This window comes from Alosa pseudoharengus, unplaced genomic scaffold (assembly GCF_046254945.1).
Source record: "Alosa pseudoharengus isolate Yale_2024_CS ecotype anadromous, Long Island Sound unplaced genomic scaffold, YU_APseudo_1.1 YU_APseudo_1.1_scf_8, whole genome shotgun sequence".
NCBI lineage: Eukaryota > Metazoa > Chordata > Actinopteri > Clupeiformes > Clupeidae > Alosa > Alosa pseudoharengus.
This window is the reverse complement of record NW_027468870.1, coordinates 42389762-42409480: the sequence shown is the minus strand read 5'-3', so window position 1 is coordinate 42409480 and position 19719 is coordinate 42389762. Positions and strand designations below refer to the sequence as shown.

The 19719-nt window shown below is 41.3% G+C and overlaps 1 protein-coding gene across 3 annotated transcripts in view; it reads right to left on the bottom strand.

Moving 5' to 3' along the window:
* Positions 1–19719, bottom strand: part of dmpk (DM1 protein kinase) — a 241053-nt gene that overhangs the window by 23122 nt on the left and 198212 nt on the right. For 2 of the 3 annotated variants that reach the window (XM_076275081.1, XM_076275084.1), the window contains exon 12: positions 6004–6101. In XM_076275081.1, the coding sequence (XP_076131196.1) occupies positions 6004–6101 (98 nt within the window). The remainder of the gene's footprint in view (positions 1–6003; positions 6102–19719) is intronic. The other variant, XM_076275082.1, reaches the window with a different exon arrangement.

The following is a 19719-nucleotide window of genomic DNA, read 5'->3' as shown; positions in this document are numbered from 1 at the left end:
GGTGGGCCCTATGACCCCAAAGTATGCCTTGACTGGGCCTCAGGTCAAAGAAGTTTGAGAAATGCTGATGTAGACAACAAAGCAGCAAGGAGGCGTCGTGTGATCATTTAAACAAGTTTTATGACGAGGTCGATGAGGGTGGGGAAAATCGTACATTTCTGTGCAAACTTTGCCCACACTTCAGTCACATTGTCTTTTAAGAAAATGCAGTCCTTTTTTCGGTTCCAGCAGCCAACAACCTCAGAACTGACCCTTCAGGCCTCTCAGGAGGCGCTGGCCTTTAACCGCAGCCAGAAGAGAGTCAGCAGAAATTTGATTGCCTTTAAAAAATCTGACTTCTTAAAAAATCTTAAACTGGCTGCATTACGTGATTATTTCTGAGATTCTGATACGTTTTTAACCATGACCTATACACAGTTCTGGTTTGAAAATGTATCTCTTAAAATAATCACTTTATGCAGTCAGCTTAAGATGGCTTACTAGCAACTAACTAATTACCCTAGCAACAACCTAGAAACCACCCCTGTAATGTCAACCTAGCGACCACCATAGCAACCAGCATAGCAACCATGTTATTTATGCATTTTAGCTTATTGGATGTTGCGTTAATGCAGACAACTTTTGATCCGTGTGCCCGATTTTCATAAATGAGGTACCGTTGGAATCCTTGGATGAGGCCGAGTTCCGTGCCACTGATCAAACCCACTCTTGCAGTTCCTCGGAACCGCAATTCTAGTTATTTATTATTCCTGTTCACCCACTTTTTGGCCGAACTACTACTCCTAGACCGTTTGAGCTATCGACGCGGTTCGAACTCCAAAAATTCAGGCCCGAACCGGTGTAACTTGCTTGTTGCTTTCGTGTCGCTGGCCCTTGTCGTTTTCGCGGTATTCCCGTTTTTCTGCGTTTTTTGGGCCCATTGAAATGAATGGCGGAATGTTCAGAATTCAAATTTCGATTGTGACATCACAGCTCTAATTGCTTAAGCTTGCACCTGGAAGAGTTCTAAGCCACCTGGCAATGTCTAATGGGCTGGGCTGGGCTGTCTGTGTATAATGAAGGTGTGTGCATGTAACTTTTGACCCGTATGACCGATTTTCATAAATGAGGTACCGTTGGAATCCTTGGATGAGGCCGAGTTCCATGCCCCTGATCAAACCCACTCTTGCAGTTCCTCGGAACCGCAATTCTAGTTTATTTATTATTCCTGTTCACCCACTTTTTGGCCGAACTACTGCTCCTAGACCGTTTGAGCTATCGACGCAGTTCGAACTCCAAAAATTCAGGCCCGAACCGGTGTAACTTGCTTGTTAATTTTGTGTCACTGGCCCTTGTCGTTTTCGCGGTATTCCCGTTTTTCTGCGTTTTTTGGGCCCATTGAAATGAATGGCGGAATGTTCAGAATTCAAATTTCAATTGTGACATCACAGCTCTAATTGCTTAAGCTTGCACCTGGAAGAGTTCTAAGCCACCTGGCAGAGCTCTAATGGGCTGGGCTGGGCTGGGCTGTCTGTGTATATGAAGGTGTGTGCATGTAACTTTTGACCCGTATGTCCGATTTTCATAAATGAGGTACCGTTGGAATCCTTGGATGAGGCCGAGTTCCATGCCCCTGATCAAACCCACTCTTGCAGTTCCTCGGAACCGCAATTCTAGTTGTGATTACGAGCCAGTTGTTTTCAAACATGCATGACTCGGACATCTAACTAAATGCAACAGACTCATATCGTCCTCGCATTCGCAAAATGAGGACCAGTGTTTTGTCAAATTGCAAATAGCTATTCGTTTTAACGAATTTTTATGATAGTAGCCTATACAAAAAGCATACTATCTTAATCTTGGAATATCGGGAGGGAAGTGGCGCGTCTGCAGTCAGCCACTGTTTTGATTTGCGTAGTTGCATTGCCCCCAACACTGACAATAACATAGCAGATTTCGATTTTCGCTACCACCGTGTAGTCAAGCCTTAAGCCATACCCAAGTAGTCTTAATCGAGGTAATGTTTAATTATGCATGATTTATTTTGTTATTGAATTCGTAGGCTTGGATTCCTCTTGGTAACAATTATGTTTGGTAGCCTCCTGCTTTTTCCGAAGGGGCGGCAGTCAGGCTACTGACAGAGCGATGTACAGTGGCAGAGCGACGCACAGTGGCTGAAAGTGGTACTAAAGCTTCACGCAGCTTCACGCCTCGTAATGCGCGACTGAAGTGGCCATTTGAAAGCGATGCCCACTGTACCTGGGCCCAGGCTACAGATTAAAAAAAAATAAAAAAACTCCTGTTTTTCACGTCAGCTCGCGCCCCACCTGGCATGTCTCCGCGACCCACAGTTTGAGAAACGCTGATTTAAACACAGCAGGCCGTTGCAGCAAGACAGTGAGCCAATCCTAATATCATAGGAAAACAGGTGGGGCTGTGTCATTAGGCTGATTGCCACTGACACCAGCTACTGTTACATACAAGACTTAAAGGAATTATCCGGAGTAAAATGCACTTTAGATCGATTTACGGATGATTGGGGGTACATACGTTGAGTTGACATCAAAATCATGTCATTCGGATGTGTTTTGAGAAAGTTTGATGGTACCGTTTTCAGTCACAACTCGTAGCCTGGAAGTCAGCGGGGCATTTCAATTGCGCAGCTACAAAACGCTATTTTTATACCTCTTCTACAGTTCCAAACAACATAACACTTACGTGGTAGTGAGTAGAGGGTCCGTAAAGCCAAACCGAAGTATCCCGAGGTCTTTATGTGGTCGAATAGAGAGTCCAGAATGAATTTCATCAAGCCAGTACCTTTCCGGAAATGTTGCCATCTTTGCTGTATTAGTCTTATTGCTGAGTGTGTTGTAACACGCTCTGGAAATTCACAATTTCGTCGCCGTTTAAAAAAAAAAAAAAAAAACATAGTCCAGTCCATACAACTTCATTTCAATTTCGAAAGAAATACTGGACTATGTTTTTTTAAAAAAAAAAAAACGGCGACGAAATTTAGAATTTCCAGAGCGTGTTACAACACACTCATCAATAAGACTCCTACGGACTTTCCCCTGAAGGTGGCGGCAAATATGGCAAAATTTCCGGAAAGGTACTGGCTTGATGAAATTCATTCTGGACTATCTATTCGACCACATAAAGACCTTGGGATACTTCGGTTTGGCTTTAGGGACCCTCTACTCACTACCACTTAAGTGTTATGTTGTTTGGAACTGTAGAAGAGGTATAAAAATAGCGTTTTGTAGCGGCGCAATTGAAATGCCCCGCTGACTTCCAGGCTACGAGTTGTGACTGAAAACGGTACCATCAAACTTTCTCAAAACACATCCGAATGACATGATTTTGATGTCAACTCAACGTATGTACCCCCAATCATCCGTAAATCGATCTAAAGTGCATTTTACTCCGGATAATTCCTTTAAGTGTCTCAATTAAATCAATTAAACGTGACTATATCACACTGGGCTCCGCACTGCGCCTCTGTGCAAAGAACTTCAGTTCGCGGCGCCCCCTCTCCTTCCCTCATCACAAACAAAGTGTGGGCACGGAGCAACAACAACCCGCGCCTTGCCGTGCGGCTGCAGTCTACTTGGAAGCAGCGGGGAACATAGGACCCTTTTTTAAAAAATGGGTCCTATGTTCCCCGGTAGCGGGGAACATACGACCCGGGGAACATAGGACCTGGGGAACATAGGGATGACCCCAAACCTAGCTTCGCTGCGCAGTGGTCATAATAATAGTAATAACCCTAAGTCTAACCCCTCACTGCTCCCCGAGCGCCGCTGTTGTAGCAGGCACAGGGACGGATCATGGCTTGTGCCAAGTGTGCACATGCACAGGGGCCCTGAGCCAATGGGGGCCCTCAGATTAAAAAAACAAAAAAACAACGGAACCGGATAACTGCACAATCTTACCAAACGCTATAGTTTTGCTAACATCTCCACTGTTAACGTGAAATATGTCTCCATGCAAGGTAGTGTCAAGCAGCAGTAAAGTGAAAACCTTATCATGCAGGTAGCCAATGTTCATGTCACCTGAGTCAGATAGAAAACGGGCCCTGCTTGCTCTGTGAAAGTTTGTATGCCCCTTCCAAACTGCGTTAAAAGGGTGTATTTAACAGCCATAATTTCAAAATTTTCCCGGGGGGGACACCCCCGAACTAATAATTAATAAGTAATATGATCAGCACCACCTCTCACAAAATACTATCAACGTCCCTGCTACCGGTCCGTCAGAAATATGACAACTGTTGTCCAGTCCGTTTAATGAAAAATGTTGGGAACCCCTGCTGTAGACTGTTTGGACAGCAAATAGAGATTACAGCCTAATAATAAAAACAGCTGGTGCTTTCTGTTTGGGCCTGAGTTATAATATATGACATAATGTACTACATTGTCATTGTGTGAAATTGTGCACCATGCAGCCTGCACAGCGACAGCAAATAGAGACGCGCTGGCTGCACGCGCACGTCACGTGCACGCGTGCGTCGTGGTCAGGGGGAGGGGGGGCCTTTTTTTTTAATTGTGCACAGGGGGCCATATCTGTTTAATCCGTCCCTGAGCAGGCAGCTCACTGCGTTGGGATTAGTGTGTGCTTCACCTCACTGTGTGTTCACTGTGTGTTGAGTGTGTTTCACTAATTCACAGACTGGGATAAATGCAGAGACAAAATTTCCCTCACAGGATCAAAAGACTATACTTAGTTCACTAGTTCACATTCCTGAATTTGCATAAAGACATAAAAGCATAATACATAAAAGCATAATAGAAAAGCATGTTTGGCGAGGTCTCTGGCCATGGTCCTGAAGGGCTTCGCGGAATCGTGCCGGAGTCGACTGCGCAGGCAGGAGTCGGGCAGGATTCCGCCATACACCCCCTTATTCTTTAACTATGGAAGACGGGAGGCGTAAGGGGAGGTGGTGGGTTGCGAGCGGAGTAACACCGATGCTGCAACTTCAGCAGGTAGACTGCGAATAAATAACCTGACTGATTGAAGAAGGAGGCGTGGCAAATTCCGTCACGCTCCTCCCGAACTTCCGTTTGTAAAACGCCATTTGGCTAGCTTATCATAATCTACTGATTGGACTGTTCAGTTACCCCATGTGTTTTTAAGTTTCAAGGTAATACTTGTTCTCCTTGGGACAGGCCCTTTTGGGAAACATTGGTATTGAGATGATCAGTCAACTTGAATGCAAGTGTTTTAAACAAATATGTGCAGCATGCTAACGATGCTAAGCGGATTTAAAAGTAATTTAGCTAGTCGTCTTTTACAGTACGTGTCCTTGCTTTCACGATTGTGAATGTTTTATTTGGATTGTGTTGGCCGGGTCGTGCGTGTCCATTGAGCGGGAGAGGGAGGGAGAGCGAGAGAGAGCGGGGCAAGGAGAGGGGGCTTACTTCTATACTGTTTAGTAAAGTTGAACACATAGTCTAAAATGTACGGAGCCCCTGGGACATGAGCAAAAAAAAATCTAAAGTTTAGTTTCATGTGCGCACATGAAAGTTTCACGTGAGCACATGAAAGTTTCGTGTGCGCACGCAACACCTTTTCACATGAAACTTTCATGTGCGCTCATGAAACTTTCATGTGAGCACATGAAACTGAGATATTCCAGAGAGATGAACGACTGTGGAGATGGACACAGAGCTGTATGAAGATTGTAAATATGGTTCAATGTAATGTAAATTCACAGTTATCACAAACCGCTTATCACAGCAACTAGTACCTAGCACCGTTTGCTTTGTGAATAATTCAACAGAGAATAATGGGTGTGAATTTGGACGCGTCCATCTAAGGGGGTTAATAAGGGGATATCCTGACATAACTTATGAAGAGGGTCAGTCAGTGAATGACACTGAATTGTTCAAGAGCCTTACTATCTACTGTATGTATCAATGTTTGAAATCTCAGAGACCAAAGATTCATTGTCCTCCAGTAATAATAATTTCCTTGTTTCTGAGCCCTTAGATTAAAAGATTAAAGATCGATGGACAGGATATTGCTCACCTCGTTCTTTGTGAGTCCTCAAAGCCTGGATCTCCTCATGTAGCCTCTTCAGCTCGCTCTCCATCTGTGAATTTCTCTGCTCTGCTTCCTGCAACTTTCTGAACAAGTACCAAATTGTTGTTGACAAATTAATTCACACAAGTGTGTTCAGTCATATCTTGTAGGAGATAATCAAAACAGACTTTTTGTTGAACTCAGTGAAAAGACAATTCATTGTAGCTGGTGATATTACAATTATCACAAAAAACATAGTTCGGTAACACTTTATAATAACTACGCACAATTCATAATTTATTAAGCATTTGTAAACTAATAAATGGTTTGTTCATCATTTGTAAAGTATTGCTTATACATTATTTCTCATCAGTAAATCATTTGTACACAGTTATACATGGTTTGTTCATAGTAAATAAGCCTAAAAAATAAAAATAAATGTTTGTTAATAGATGTTTTATACTTAATAAATGATGCAACAACCATTTATACATTAATTTATAAATGGTTGTTATAAATTTAGTATAAATAATGCCATTATAAACCAGTTGAAAATTATTACTAAATGCTTTGTTCATCATTTACTCAGCCTATATCTAAAATATGTCATAAATATGTTACCCTTGTGTAGACCCCTTCAAATAAAGTGTTACCTAATTTTTAATATTTGAAGTAATATTTCCATTATTATAAACCACTTCCTAATACTGAATGATGAATTGTGTGTAGTTATTACAGTGCATGAAAATGCACTGTACTGTTCTTCCTAGGCTTCTTCTTATTGTTATTGAAGTGTATGAAAATGCACTTTTTCTGAGCGCTATTAAACTTGAACTGTTTAACTTAGAACTAAAACTTTGTAACGTAGGTCGTCTTAAGGACATAGCTACTATGTATTTTCTCTTTGTAAATTTTATACTTTTTAAACTAAAAAGTTTCCCCATAGACTTAGCATTGGCCATTATGACATCACAATAGGATCATAAAGCAATTAGAATCCTGTGCCAAAAGAGAAAGTGTTGAGACAGTGTGTGTTCCAAATTTGTTAAGGTCACATGGTTCATGTAAACTTCAAAAAGTTCCTGGAAGTGATTGACAATTGATTAGAATGCATTGAATACTGTTCAATATTGAAAGACAGAGCCACGACTTTGCGTAATTGAAAGTGAATAAATGCATTGATATACAATATTTATAACACAGTGTAAACTATGTAGTTATCCTACCATTACAGCAATATATATTAAATCAAATTCCAGACCTTCCTGGCCTGCTAAATATTGGAAGTTGACCTTTTTTCACCTTTTTACGTGTATGTGTCACTTTATATTAAAATTTCTGTACAAAACCAAGACGGGAGATTCTTTAAAAAATGCAATTGCACCCACCCCATAAGTGTATCTAAATTATAGATATACAAAAAAAATGTACTTGTACAGTGACTCGATGAGCTGTACAAAACCGCTTAAAGGTTTTCTAACATCTCTCCCGTCTAACTCATGGTGGGCATTTTAAGTTAACCATAACATTACCTACACAGTAAACACATGGTAATGTGAGTGATCATAATAAAATATAAAACGTAACACGTAAGTCCTTCAATAAACTAGATGTACTGCAGAGCGGTACACAATATGACCGCCGCCCAGTCCAGCACATTTTTACCACAAAAATAAGTCATGTTTGTCAAATTGTGTTCATTTCCTACTCTGTTCCTTTTTTGTATTTGTAATTGAGTGTGTGCAGAGTGTGTGGTTGTTTTTTTGTATATGTGACCCTGCAAGGCGAAACCAGTTGTTTTGTGCACGGTGCTATTTTGAGAAAATCCACGCTAAACAAACGTACAGGTTAAAATGTCGAATTTCACATTTTCACATAATTCGACAGTATACAGTCTACACTTTCATATTGTGAACAAATTTCACGGATAAACTTACATTTCGACTGTTAAACCGTTAACCGTTAATCAACACATTAGCAGTCATTCCCTTTGTCCACGCTGCTATAAGGTTTTACGGTAGGGTATGGTAGAGCTAATTTACTCATTAGGCTACTCATTACTCATTACCCAATGTGGCAGCTCTATATCGTTCTTGGCAGATGTAACCGAATATGAATGTGAAAGACTTGCCTTTCAGGGCACGAACGGTCAAAAGCAGAAACTTTTAGAAATATCCTGGCGTCATTTTAGGGACCAGGAGAAGTAGGCTAGCACATTTTAAAAGTAGGCTAGGCTATACACAATCTGTGTACACAGAACTTCCTCTCCCCTTACTTCCCCCGAAATACATTAATTATATTCTATAGTGACACCTTATGACCGTCCCAGGTATTAACTAGGGGGCAGAAAAAGACTCATTGCACGGTTGAAACTATGGTTGAAACTGCATAGTCAGTCATCCGCTTCAAAGTCACGCTACCGTAAGGCTAATCATAGCTGTGCCCTCACACTATCGCACGCGACAATTTACTTGTGATTTTATCCTCTTCTGGCGTATCGTGACAGGAGAACCATGCCAACTTTGGATGCGATTATCTTAGCGATACTTTTTGCAATACCCTCGATATACATATCGTTGGAAAGCTTAGTTTATGGCCGTTTGTGTGAGTACAATAACTTAATTTTGTAAATTTTACCAAAACGACTGGTTTCGCCTTGCAGGGTCACATATGTGTGCTTCTGTGTGTGTTTATAGAATGTGTGTGCCTGCATATAAGTTGGTTTTTGTGTGTGTGTTTTTTTGTGTGTTTGTGTGTGTGTTTGTGTATGTAGGTGTGTTTGTATGTGTGGGTGCATGCGTGTGAGGGTGTGTGTGTGTGTGTATGCACAGTACCCTCCAGAATTATTGGCACCACTGCTAAAGACTAAAAACTGGTATAAAACGTCTCAAATGGTATAAAAAATCTCACAGTGAAAAAAATTAGGAAAAACCCAACCTTGAAGGGAAGCAAATTTATTTTGAGAAAAAGGAAAATCTCATAAAGAAATAAATATTTTTAACAAAAACATGTCACTCACAATTATTGGCACCCCTGCTTGTGATACCTTGTTAAGCCTCCCTTTGCCAATAAAACAGCTTGTAATAAACTCCTACGACACCCCATAAAAGTTAGATAATACAAAGCAAGGGATTCAAGACCGTTCGGCTTTACAAAATCTCCCCAGATCATCCAGATTCCTAGGTCCACACTTGTGCATTCTTCTCTTTGACTCACCCCACTGTTTTCCTATGGAGTTTAGATCAGGGGACAGAGATGGCAATGTCCGAAGCATGATTTTGTGTTCAGCAAACAATATTTGTTTTGATCTGGACGTTTGTTTTGGTTCATTGACCTGATGAATGATCCAATCATGACCAACTTGTAGTGTCTTGGCAGAGATTTTTCTTGGATCATGATTCATGATACCATGCACCTTAATTAGGTTCCCAAGGCCTTTGGGAATAAAAACAGCCCCACAATAGCAGAGCCCCTCTACCATAATTCTCATTAGGTATGGGGTTATTTTCAGTATAGCCATTCTTCTATCAAAAACACCTAAAGTGTTTGCCAAAGAGTGCAATTTTCATTTAATCTGACAATAGACCACACTTCCAGACAAAGTCACTGTACCATTCAGTAACTCCTGCCATTTACATTGGTAATTAAATGACTGGACAGGCTTTCTTGGTGACCCCAAGATGTTACCTTTGTCTGTAACTCTCCAACAGTGGTTCTTATGGATTTTTTTGCCTATCTTACCATCCTCCATACTGTACGTGGGGGCAAGATAACCATGGGTCCTTGTCCAAGCAGGTTTGTCACATTTCCAGATAATTAGAACCTTTTAATCATTGTTTTAACTGTAAATATAGGTATTTTCGACAAAGTACCTAGTTGTCATAGACATTCTTTGATTTACAAATGTCAACACACTTTCTTTTTTGTGAAATTTTGTGTATTCTCTTGTCTTTCCGATGTTGAAAAATGACTGGAGGATTTAGCCTGTGTGTGACTTTATTTCCATACCATAGTGAAAAAGAAAGTCATGAACTACTTCTGAAAGTTCACAGACACTCTGATTAACTTAAGTAAATTGAAATTAGATAGGAAAATGCTTCTGTTAGGTTTTGTATATAAGATTTTCCAGGGGTGCCAATAATTCTGAGCAATGTGCTTTAGTTAAAAATATTAATTTTTTTATGAGATTTTTCTTTTTCTCAAAATATTTATAAAAAATGTATAAAAAAATGCTTCCCTTCAAGGTTGGATTTTTCCTATTTTTTTCATTGTGAGATTACAATAAATCACCAACAGATTGTTTTTTATACATGTTTTTAGTCAACTTTAGCAGAGGTGCCAATAATTCTGGAGGGTACTGTATGTTTATGTGTTTGTGTGCGTGTTTGTGCGTGTCATGTGTGTGTATGTATGTGTGTGTGCATGTATAGTGTGCTATTCAACTACTCTACCAATAACCTAGCCCATCTGTTACAATAATGCATACATAACTGGCTCCTTCCTTTAAAATACTGTAGGGAACTAGTGAATCACCTTCATTTAACAATGTCAACAAACATCAAATATATGTATATATTTGATGTTTGTTAACAGTGTATAAGTATATATATATATATAACAGGAGTGAAAAGGGGTAGGGTGGGGTGAGAAGGGTTAATGTAACAACAACATATTACAGTTACAGCACTTTTCTTGACACTGAAAGTGCTTCACAGGAGAGGCGGAATCTCTATAAGCACCACCAATGTGTAGCACCCATCTGAGTGATGCACAACAGCCATTATGTGCCAGAATGTTCACCACACACTAGTTTCAGGTGGAGAGTGATGGAGTGAATGAGCCAATTACACACTGGGAGGATGATTACAAGGTCAAATTGAATGAACCAGGTTGGGAATTTAGCCAGCAAATCAGGGAACCACCTACTCTTTGCGATAAGTGCCATGGGATCTTTAACTCATTGAATGTCAAGCTGTTTTCGGAAGCTTTGTCCTAGAGTGCCAGCAATCTAGACCATTGTTGATGATTTTTGTACAGCCACAGCATATTCTGTGTTATAGCTATGAACACATACAATGGCTCGTTTAAAAGGTGAGACTTTAAGCTCTCAGTGGGTGAAAACCGTGTATTTCTACACGCCTCTGTTCCTGAGAAATCCCAAGCTAAACAGTGGCTAGTTTTCATCAAAATCTTTTTTCTAGAAATGGAGATATAACGTCTTTCATGAAATATGAAGTGTTGCCTGCAAACTTTCCGGGAAGTGATCAGCGAGACCTGGCGAGACTGCCACCTAGTGATAGACCCACGAAAATGGCCTGGTTTTGAGTTGACGTGCATGCGTCACTGATTCTGACCCAAAGCGGCAACCGAGTTATGATAAAGGGCCCTATCATGACATTCTAAAGTGCATCGTCACTCGTCAAAAGTCTATTCAAATTTAGTAGGATGTTCAATTCACATTGGGAGGGGTTTCGTTCTCAAAAGTGGAGCGCATGGCGTAACAAGGTGTTCCTAGGTCTTTTAATCAGTCATATGGGTGTGTTTGGGGCGTAACATCATTTTAAACCAATGAGAATGACATCTGTCATTCCCTTTAACGGCGCAACGCGCGATATGTCAAATAAATGCATCGGTATTTTGGCATTCAACGGCGCATTTGAAGGAGGCTGCTTGCGAGACCGTATGGAATAGTCATTCTTAAACCATGCTTTACTAAAGCCTAGCATAGCCTTCACGCATTTGCACTCGTCTATTATTTGAACTCATTGGCAAAGTGAAACTAACTTCACCAAGGAGTCAGTCAACGACAAGACAGTTATATGCAGTTACTTTCACTATTGACTGACAATGGGTTACCATCGAAAACATAGGCTGGAAAATGCAACACTTACCCTAATGTTGCTCAAATGACTGAATAAAACAACATTTATCCTGCAGAGGAGTTGCTTATATCTCGTGACAGTGCGTCTTCAGCTGTGCTCCATACGTGTCTCTCGCCTCTCCCCTAATCACTTTGCAAATGATGGTGAATAACTACTCATCATGAGATGTACAGTATTTCGTAATATCTTTATTCTAATTATGTTTACCATTGTAATCATGCAATTTGTAATGCTTTGCATGGACGTGCGCTGGTGTGCGTTCATGAATGATAGAAGGATGGTGCGTGCACCTGCCAATATGACTGTTGACATGCGCTCTTAAAATAGCATATGAACAACTCGCCATTGACTTCTGACCAGGTTTAGGTGGTGTATGATAGCGATTTTTAGACAATGCGCCAGGTCCCTCCCTAGGTTGTTAATTGCCACACCCCTGGGCGCAATGCTTAAAAAATAAAGGTGCAAAATAACAAATTCAACTTCGCGCCGGTGAATAACGAACTTTACGCCATGCGCTGGTGACCGAAAATACAGCCCAAAATGTCCAGATAAAATGTCCAGATTGTGCGTTTTCATGAGTTTTCAATCGTCATATATTTCATTTCCATTCATCACAGACTTCCCAAAATCACATATAAGGTGTCAGGGGCGTAGATTTGCGTGGGGACCGAAGGACGTGTCCACACCAATGTCAAATTACGACTGAAATGTCCCCACCAATATTCAGGTTGAAATTGGGGGAAAAGCGCTCACATGCGCTACACAAAGAGTTAAATCATTTCTCACTTCAGTGCTGCGGATCATCTCGTACAGATCTTGTAATGTGCAGTAGCCTATAAGAGTAAACGGGGGACAATTGAGACACACATTGGATTGTGTTATTACTTGAACATTCCACACTATCCACAGCTGTGGTATCGGGGGCAGGAGGATTACTGTTAGCGCAGGCTTTATATAAAATTCTTCAACAGAAGGCCTGCCTCGAATGCAGGCTTGCCTAAAATAAAGGCCTGTGGTTTGCGCAGCCTACAGTAAGTAGGTTAAATAACAGACCCGCCACAATGTGCGGTATGATGATTTTTTACGAGCAAGATGTTTTTGGTGCCCTACGCGCACTGCATGTTCTTAAATAACAATGATCATCAGTAGCCTAATATTCGACCATTATTTTGTGTAAATGGGCTATGCATTGGGTTAGACTCCAGGGGCCATATTCACAAAGCCTTTTATCTTACCACTAGGAGTAGGCTACTCCTAAATAGCAATAAAAGATTTTAGCTAGGAGTTCCTCTTATTAAGTTATTTAGAAAGCCTTTCAGACCTACTCTTAGTAAGGAAAAATGACAACTCCTGAACAGATTCTGGTGCTGAGCGCTCTAGAATCTTTGACTAAGAGTGAGTGAGTCTTCGTTGCTATGGATGACGTTATTACTCATGCACTAGCTTGACTGAAGTGACCACCTTGATTGGCTGATGATTGTAACGCGGGAATGATTCCAAACACCTCCCTTACGATGAGTGGCAGGTGACAGGTCTGAGAATGCGTGTGCTACACAAGGACGGAAGATGATGAATAACTGAATAAAAAGGCCTAGCCTAAATGAATCAAGAGTAAGGCAAAACAAATAGCCTAGTAGCCTAATGAAACATAGGGATTGATGTAGTATCTTTGTAACATTATTAAATTAATCTGTTACTATGCCTATGCCTACGTTTGCAAAAGAGAACATTTTAATTTGATTCACAATAATGTTACATTTAATTTATATGTTGACAATGAGTAGCCTAGTTTTGGTTGTTGTTGGTGGCGTTATTACATGTTAGTTATGCCTACAATGCAAAATTGCTTCCTCACGATTGGAAGCTCCTGTAGCCGCATAGGATTTCAAAACAGGCGAAATGCCACAAAACCGGTTTGTGAATAGGTCTGTGAGTCCTCTCGACTTCTTTTAAGCTGTCACAGCTGGTGGGAAGGTGTGATTTGTTGGGGGCAGGGCCGGATTAACTGGGCACAAATGTCTGATGGCCCCCCCTGCCCCCCAGCCAACGTGAATCGGGTGGTCATTTAATAGGCCTATATCGTGAAGATTTATCTTGCCATCTAGCCTCACCAAGTAGCCCGTTTGTTTACAACTAACATTACATTTAATTAATCTGCTTATAGGCTATGCCGAAATAGTTTTCAACATTTTGAATATTAGTGTCGGGTGAATTAGGAAATGTTCTCAAAGTAGCCCTATGGCTGAAAGCTGCTTGGGATCCTCCCCTGTCAAGCAATATAACCATACAAACGCGCGGCACTCATTGTTTCAAAAGGAGTAATTTCGGCTTTGTCGGAACTGAAGAGCTGTGGACGGCACGTCAGAGCATGCCCAATTGAAAATAAATTAACGCAATGCAACACAACACAGACCCCGCTTCTCTCGCGTCAGTCACTGAAATAAACGAAACACAGAACCCGCTTCTCTCGCGGCAGTCACTGACAGTAGCCTAGAATAAATGCATGGGGAAAAACACTTCCCCATGACAAAGACATCGTAAAACACTGACAGTTAATATTTTGTCACTAGCAACATACATCTGTCCTTTGTCAAATATGTTACGTTCCAAGTAGCCTAGTGCGTAATTCTGCTTCATAAAGTTGAACAAATACATTTGCTTATTTCACAGAAAAATATAAATAGCCAGTTTAGGGTCTACAGTGCAGAGTTGGTAAGTTATGGTAGGCCAACTTGGAGTGACAAACAGGGGAAATTCTTTCTTTAGTATCTGAGTAGCCTGATGGTAGGCAGGTGCGCTCGTAGACATACGGCCGAACATGCAAGCACCAATGAATCGTGCTCTCACGACAATCACGCCGCCGTTAAACTTAAATAGGTTAACATCACTCTAAGTTCGCCTTCAAGCAAGGAAAACGATGATTTGAAGACATCTGTTTCGTTGGAAGGGCAGGGGGTAGCAACAGGGCAACACAGAGACAGGCCCGATGGCAGGGCTAATGTTATGAGAGTATTAAAATATGGGACATAGGCGTCGATACCGTGGGTGCTCCGCTCGAGCAGCCACAGAAAATATTGAGCACCCACGTGTGCCAGCTTACAGTCCCGGCTAAATTTACATTAATTTAAAATCAAACATTGCAGTTGATGTTAAATTCCGCATCTCTCATAATGTGATTGGCTATGTTGCAATCCCCTACTCCATATCCTAACCACCAATGAGAGCGTCTCTCATATGAACATTCCTGACACTTCCCACCTGAAGAATTAACGCAAGGCCTGTCGGGTCTTCAGCCCCGAATGTTTAAAATGTATATAGCCCTGAATATCATTTTAAAAGTAGTCTGACAAAGCTTATTGTTTTGTGACACAGCTAAACACTGGTACCTCATAGCACGTCTATAACATAGCCTATTAATGTGATGAGGTGGTCGCAACTCGCAAAAGTAAAGCAGATAGAAAGAACTCACGCAAATCTAGCCTACAACACAGACAGCTTCATGCGCAGGGGAGAGAGAGCACGCGCACAGGTGTTTTATGATTGTTGGCTTCTGATGGTATCTTGCTAATTCACTGAAGAAAGACTTATGATTATGGATAGAAAGAACATTCTGAAAAGGAAAGGAGTGTTGCTGTATCAGCAGATGAGAAGGACCACTGATGACGTGACTGCCTCATAGGCTCACAGGTTGGTGAAGGAGAAAGCTACATCTAGCTGAGCCCAGTGACTATGCTTTTGTGAGAAGGCACACCATTCATAGGCCTAAGAATATCCCTGGCAGACCTTTACAAAAATATGATACCATACACGCCTTTTACACCACTGTAGGATATGGCAAAGTTTGAGAACCACTGGCTTCTGGATGGATAGGCTTAACGGCGTGATGTCAACACGAAATATAATTTTTGTTTATAAAAACAAAGCAAAGTGTTTTTGCTTTTAGTTTGGGTTAATGCAATTAACCTACTGAGTTACGTAAACTGTTCAGGAGTCAAACGACGGATCATGCGTGATTTAGGCGTAGGCCTAGTGTAGGTGACTGAAAGTGCACAAAAAATGTGCCTTTGCTTAAGAGCAAGAAATGTCCTCGGGGGTGACGCCCATGGACTCCCACAAACTGTATTGGCGTTTTTGTGTGTTGGCCGCTGTTGATTTCCAAAAGTGTTGAAGTGCATACATTACTTCTCAAAAACCGTATGGCAACAATACACATGGGCGTTGGTATCGGGCATTTAATTGTTTGAGCACCCACCGACGAAAACATAAATTGGCGCCTATGATGTGGGATATTCTACGGGAAAACATTAAAACGGCAAGACAGCGGGGGGAAAGTTAAAATATGTGATAAACACGGAAAAAGTTGGCATGCATTGTTTCGGTCCCCGTGCACAGGGATTATTTGTCATATTATTAACCACATATGATTATTTGTGAAATTGTGCAAACAAGTGCAACACATTTGAAAAGGAAGGACTGGTAGCATGAAAGCTCCCGGGAAAGATTGATTTAAGAACGTTATCACAGTGTGTCTTCGTGGCGCAAAGCAGCACGGGCGGAAGACAGCGACAATTGGCAGGGGAGGATCATGTCTTTTTTGACAGTTCTGTCGGACGGTCATTGAACAATTTCTAGCAGGCAAGGGAGGGTCATGCAACTTTTGACTGAAGCACTCAAAATTCCTCCGGTGGCCCCTTCAATAAATAACAGTCCCTAGATTGCTGCTGGGCTATATGTCTTGGTCCATGTCTGTTAACAACTTATTGCCGTTAAACGCGTATCTCACGGTTGCATCCATTACAAACAAACATGCAATGTGAACGTCTGGGATTGGGGAGAGCACTAAATGCTCTACTGAATAAGCACAAAGTCAAACCTTTAAATGAAAAACACTCTTTAATAATCAAAAAAATAAACAGCTAATGAAATAAACTTGTGACCATCAAAAATTGTTTATCGCCTGTAACTCCGTGATAACAGGACGTAACATGAAGGCATTTGGCTGAGCAACGGAGGTTAATATGCTCTATATTTTGTCCAAATGATGTCTGTCTATCATCGTTGCACTCGGAGAAAAACAGAATGTTTAATTTGTCCTGCGTTTCTTCTACTGCTGCAAACGGGATTCACTCGCAGTTAACCAAATATTTCTTTATTAGGGCAGGGCAGGCATATTTCTGGCTATTAAATTATTTCTAAACCAGTCTGCTGAAGTCTGTAGTTAAGTCTGTGTAGGGGTTTCCAGGCTCCATTTCTTTTTACGAGACACCCTGCTCAATTGAGACATCTGCCGGTTGTTTGGGTTGTTGCAGCGTCATTGCAGCGTCACTGGAAAAATACAAATTAAAGTCGCGTGATACCGCGTGATTCCGCGCGCGGACCACGAGGGAAGCTGGCCAAGTCGAAGCACTGCCCACTGTAATTGATTTCATATTTATTTATTTCGTAAGTGACCATGGTATAAACGGAATAATGCCCTTCTATGCGTCCATTATCAGAAATAAATGGACTTCGCCTCCGCTTCGCGTCGGACGGTTCACGCCTCGTCCATTTATTTCTGATTATGGACAACTCGTCGGGCATTATCCCTTATGTATTCGAATATATTGGAATATCTAGGCTAGGTCTATATTATTTACGCATTATGTCAGTGACGCGCATCATGTCATCTGTTTTTAACTTTTTGGAAACTTTTGAATTAACTGAAAGAAGATAAATATTGTTTTAAATACTCTTTTTGAAACAATGAGTGAGCAGGCCGCGCGTTTGTATGGTTATATTGCTTGACAGGGGGGATCCCAAGCAGCTTTCAGCCATAAGGCTACTTTGAGAACATTTCCTAATTCACCCGACACTGATATTCGAAATATTGAAACTATTTCGGCATAGCCTATAAGCAGTTTAATGAAATGTAATGTTAGTTGTAAACAAACGGGCTACTTGGTGAGGCTTGGCCTCACAGATGCGCTCGTGCCTTAAATGGCAAGACAAATCTTCACGATATAGGCCTATTAACTGACCGCCCGATTCACGTTGGCTGGGGGGCGGGGGGGGGGCCATCAGACATTTGTTCCCAAGGGTCCATGAATTGTTAATCCGGCCCTGCCCCCAACGAACGCAACTTTCCACCTCTGAGACAGCTTAAAAGAAGTCGAGAGGACTCCTAACTCACTAAGACCGACTTACTGTAGGCTGCGCAAACCACAGGCCTTTTTTTTGGGCAAGCCTGCATTCGAGGCAGGCCTTCTGTTGAAGAATTTTATATAAATCCTGCGCTAACAGTAATCCTCCAACCCCCCGCTACCACAGCTGTGGATAGTGTGGCATGCTCAAGCGTTATGTCTCCTTGCAAACTAGGCCTATAGCCCAACCATTTACGTCTTCAAAAAATAACAACTTGCCAGATATGCCTTCATATCTTTGGGCTTCATTCAGCATTTTGTTCTTCCACTGGAAATTACTCTTCTACATTTGCTGCCTGCTGCATCCTTTCTGTTTGTATTGTTTAGAAAACGTTTGACGTCTTGAGTTAATGCATTAAACATTGTTTGCTGGTAACCCACCACAAATAGCCTACAGATTCTTGCGTGCGTACATTCTCTATTCTCTCCAAAATGTGCCCGTTTTATAGGCTGGAAAAAGTGCGTAATTCTGCGGCATAAAGCAGATGTATTGTTTATTGTACAGAAAAATAAAAATAACCTGTCAAGCAGTCAATTGACTACATTGCAGTCAATAAGTAGGGCAAATTAATATACGAAACCAAAACGTGGGTCATACAGTGGGCATCGCTTTCAAATGACCACTTCAGTCGCGCATTACGAGGCGTGAAGCTGCGTGAAGCTTTAGTACCACTTTCAGCCACTGTGCGTCGCTCTGCCACCGTACATCGTTCTGCCTGCCGCCCCTACTTTAAAAAAAAAAGCAGGAGACTTGCCGAGAGTAATCCCAGCCTACGAATTCAGTAACAAAATAAATCATGCATAATTAAACATTACCTCGATTTAGGCTAGACGGTATGTCTTAAGGCTTGACTACACGTTGGTAACGAAAATCGAAATTTGCTGTCTACATTATTGTCAGTGTTGGGGGTAACGCAGCTACGCAAATCAAAACAGTGGTGTAATAATTGAGCCAGTAGAGAAATAACTGTTCAGAATGAATCTGTAGCCTTGGGTAGGCTTCTGCAGAAAACAATGTTGTTGCCGATTTAATACTATCTGGCGACGTTTTTAACAGGCTACACAATAGAGGCTTAGACAACTATGACCCAATACTTAGACAACTATGACTGCAATGTAGTCAATTGACTGCTTGACATGTCATTTTTCTGTACAATAAACAAATGCATCTGCTTTATGCCGCAGAATTACATTCATATTTGGCTGACTTCTGCAGACGTGCAAAAAAACACTGCCAGGCCATCCTTAAAAATATTTTCGTTTGCGGTAACCCGACCGACCCTGTCAATTTAGAACGACCCAAATATTTATTTTTTTCCCCTTTTAGTCCGACCGACTTGCCGGTTGTAAACTTGCGTTAAGACCGACCGATTACATCAACCAATACAAATAAAATACTATTTATTTTAGTAGGCCTAAGTATTGTGAATATAAATTGCCTACATTCAAACGTAGGCTCTCTTAAATAAAACCCTGTGGCGTCAACTCTACACCATTGGTTTACGCATGTCACACTATGGCCTATAGGCTACGCTTCGTTTCATTCACACAAACATCTCAACTCAACGCTTATTACTTGGCACGAAGCTCTGGAAGAACTGTGCCCAGAACTGTGCCCAGAGTACACAACTGTTTCACCAGCACATTTAAATGACTTGACT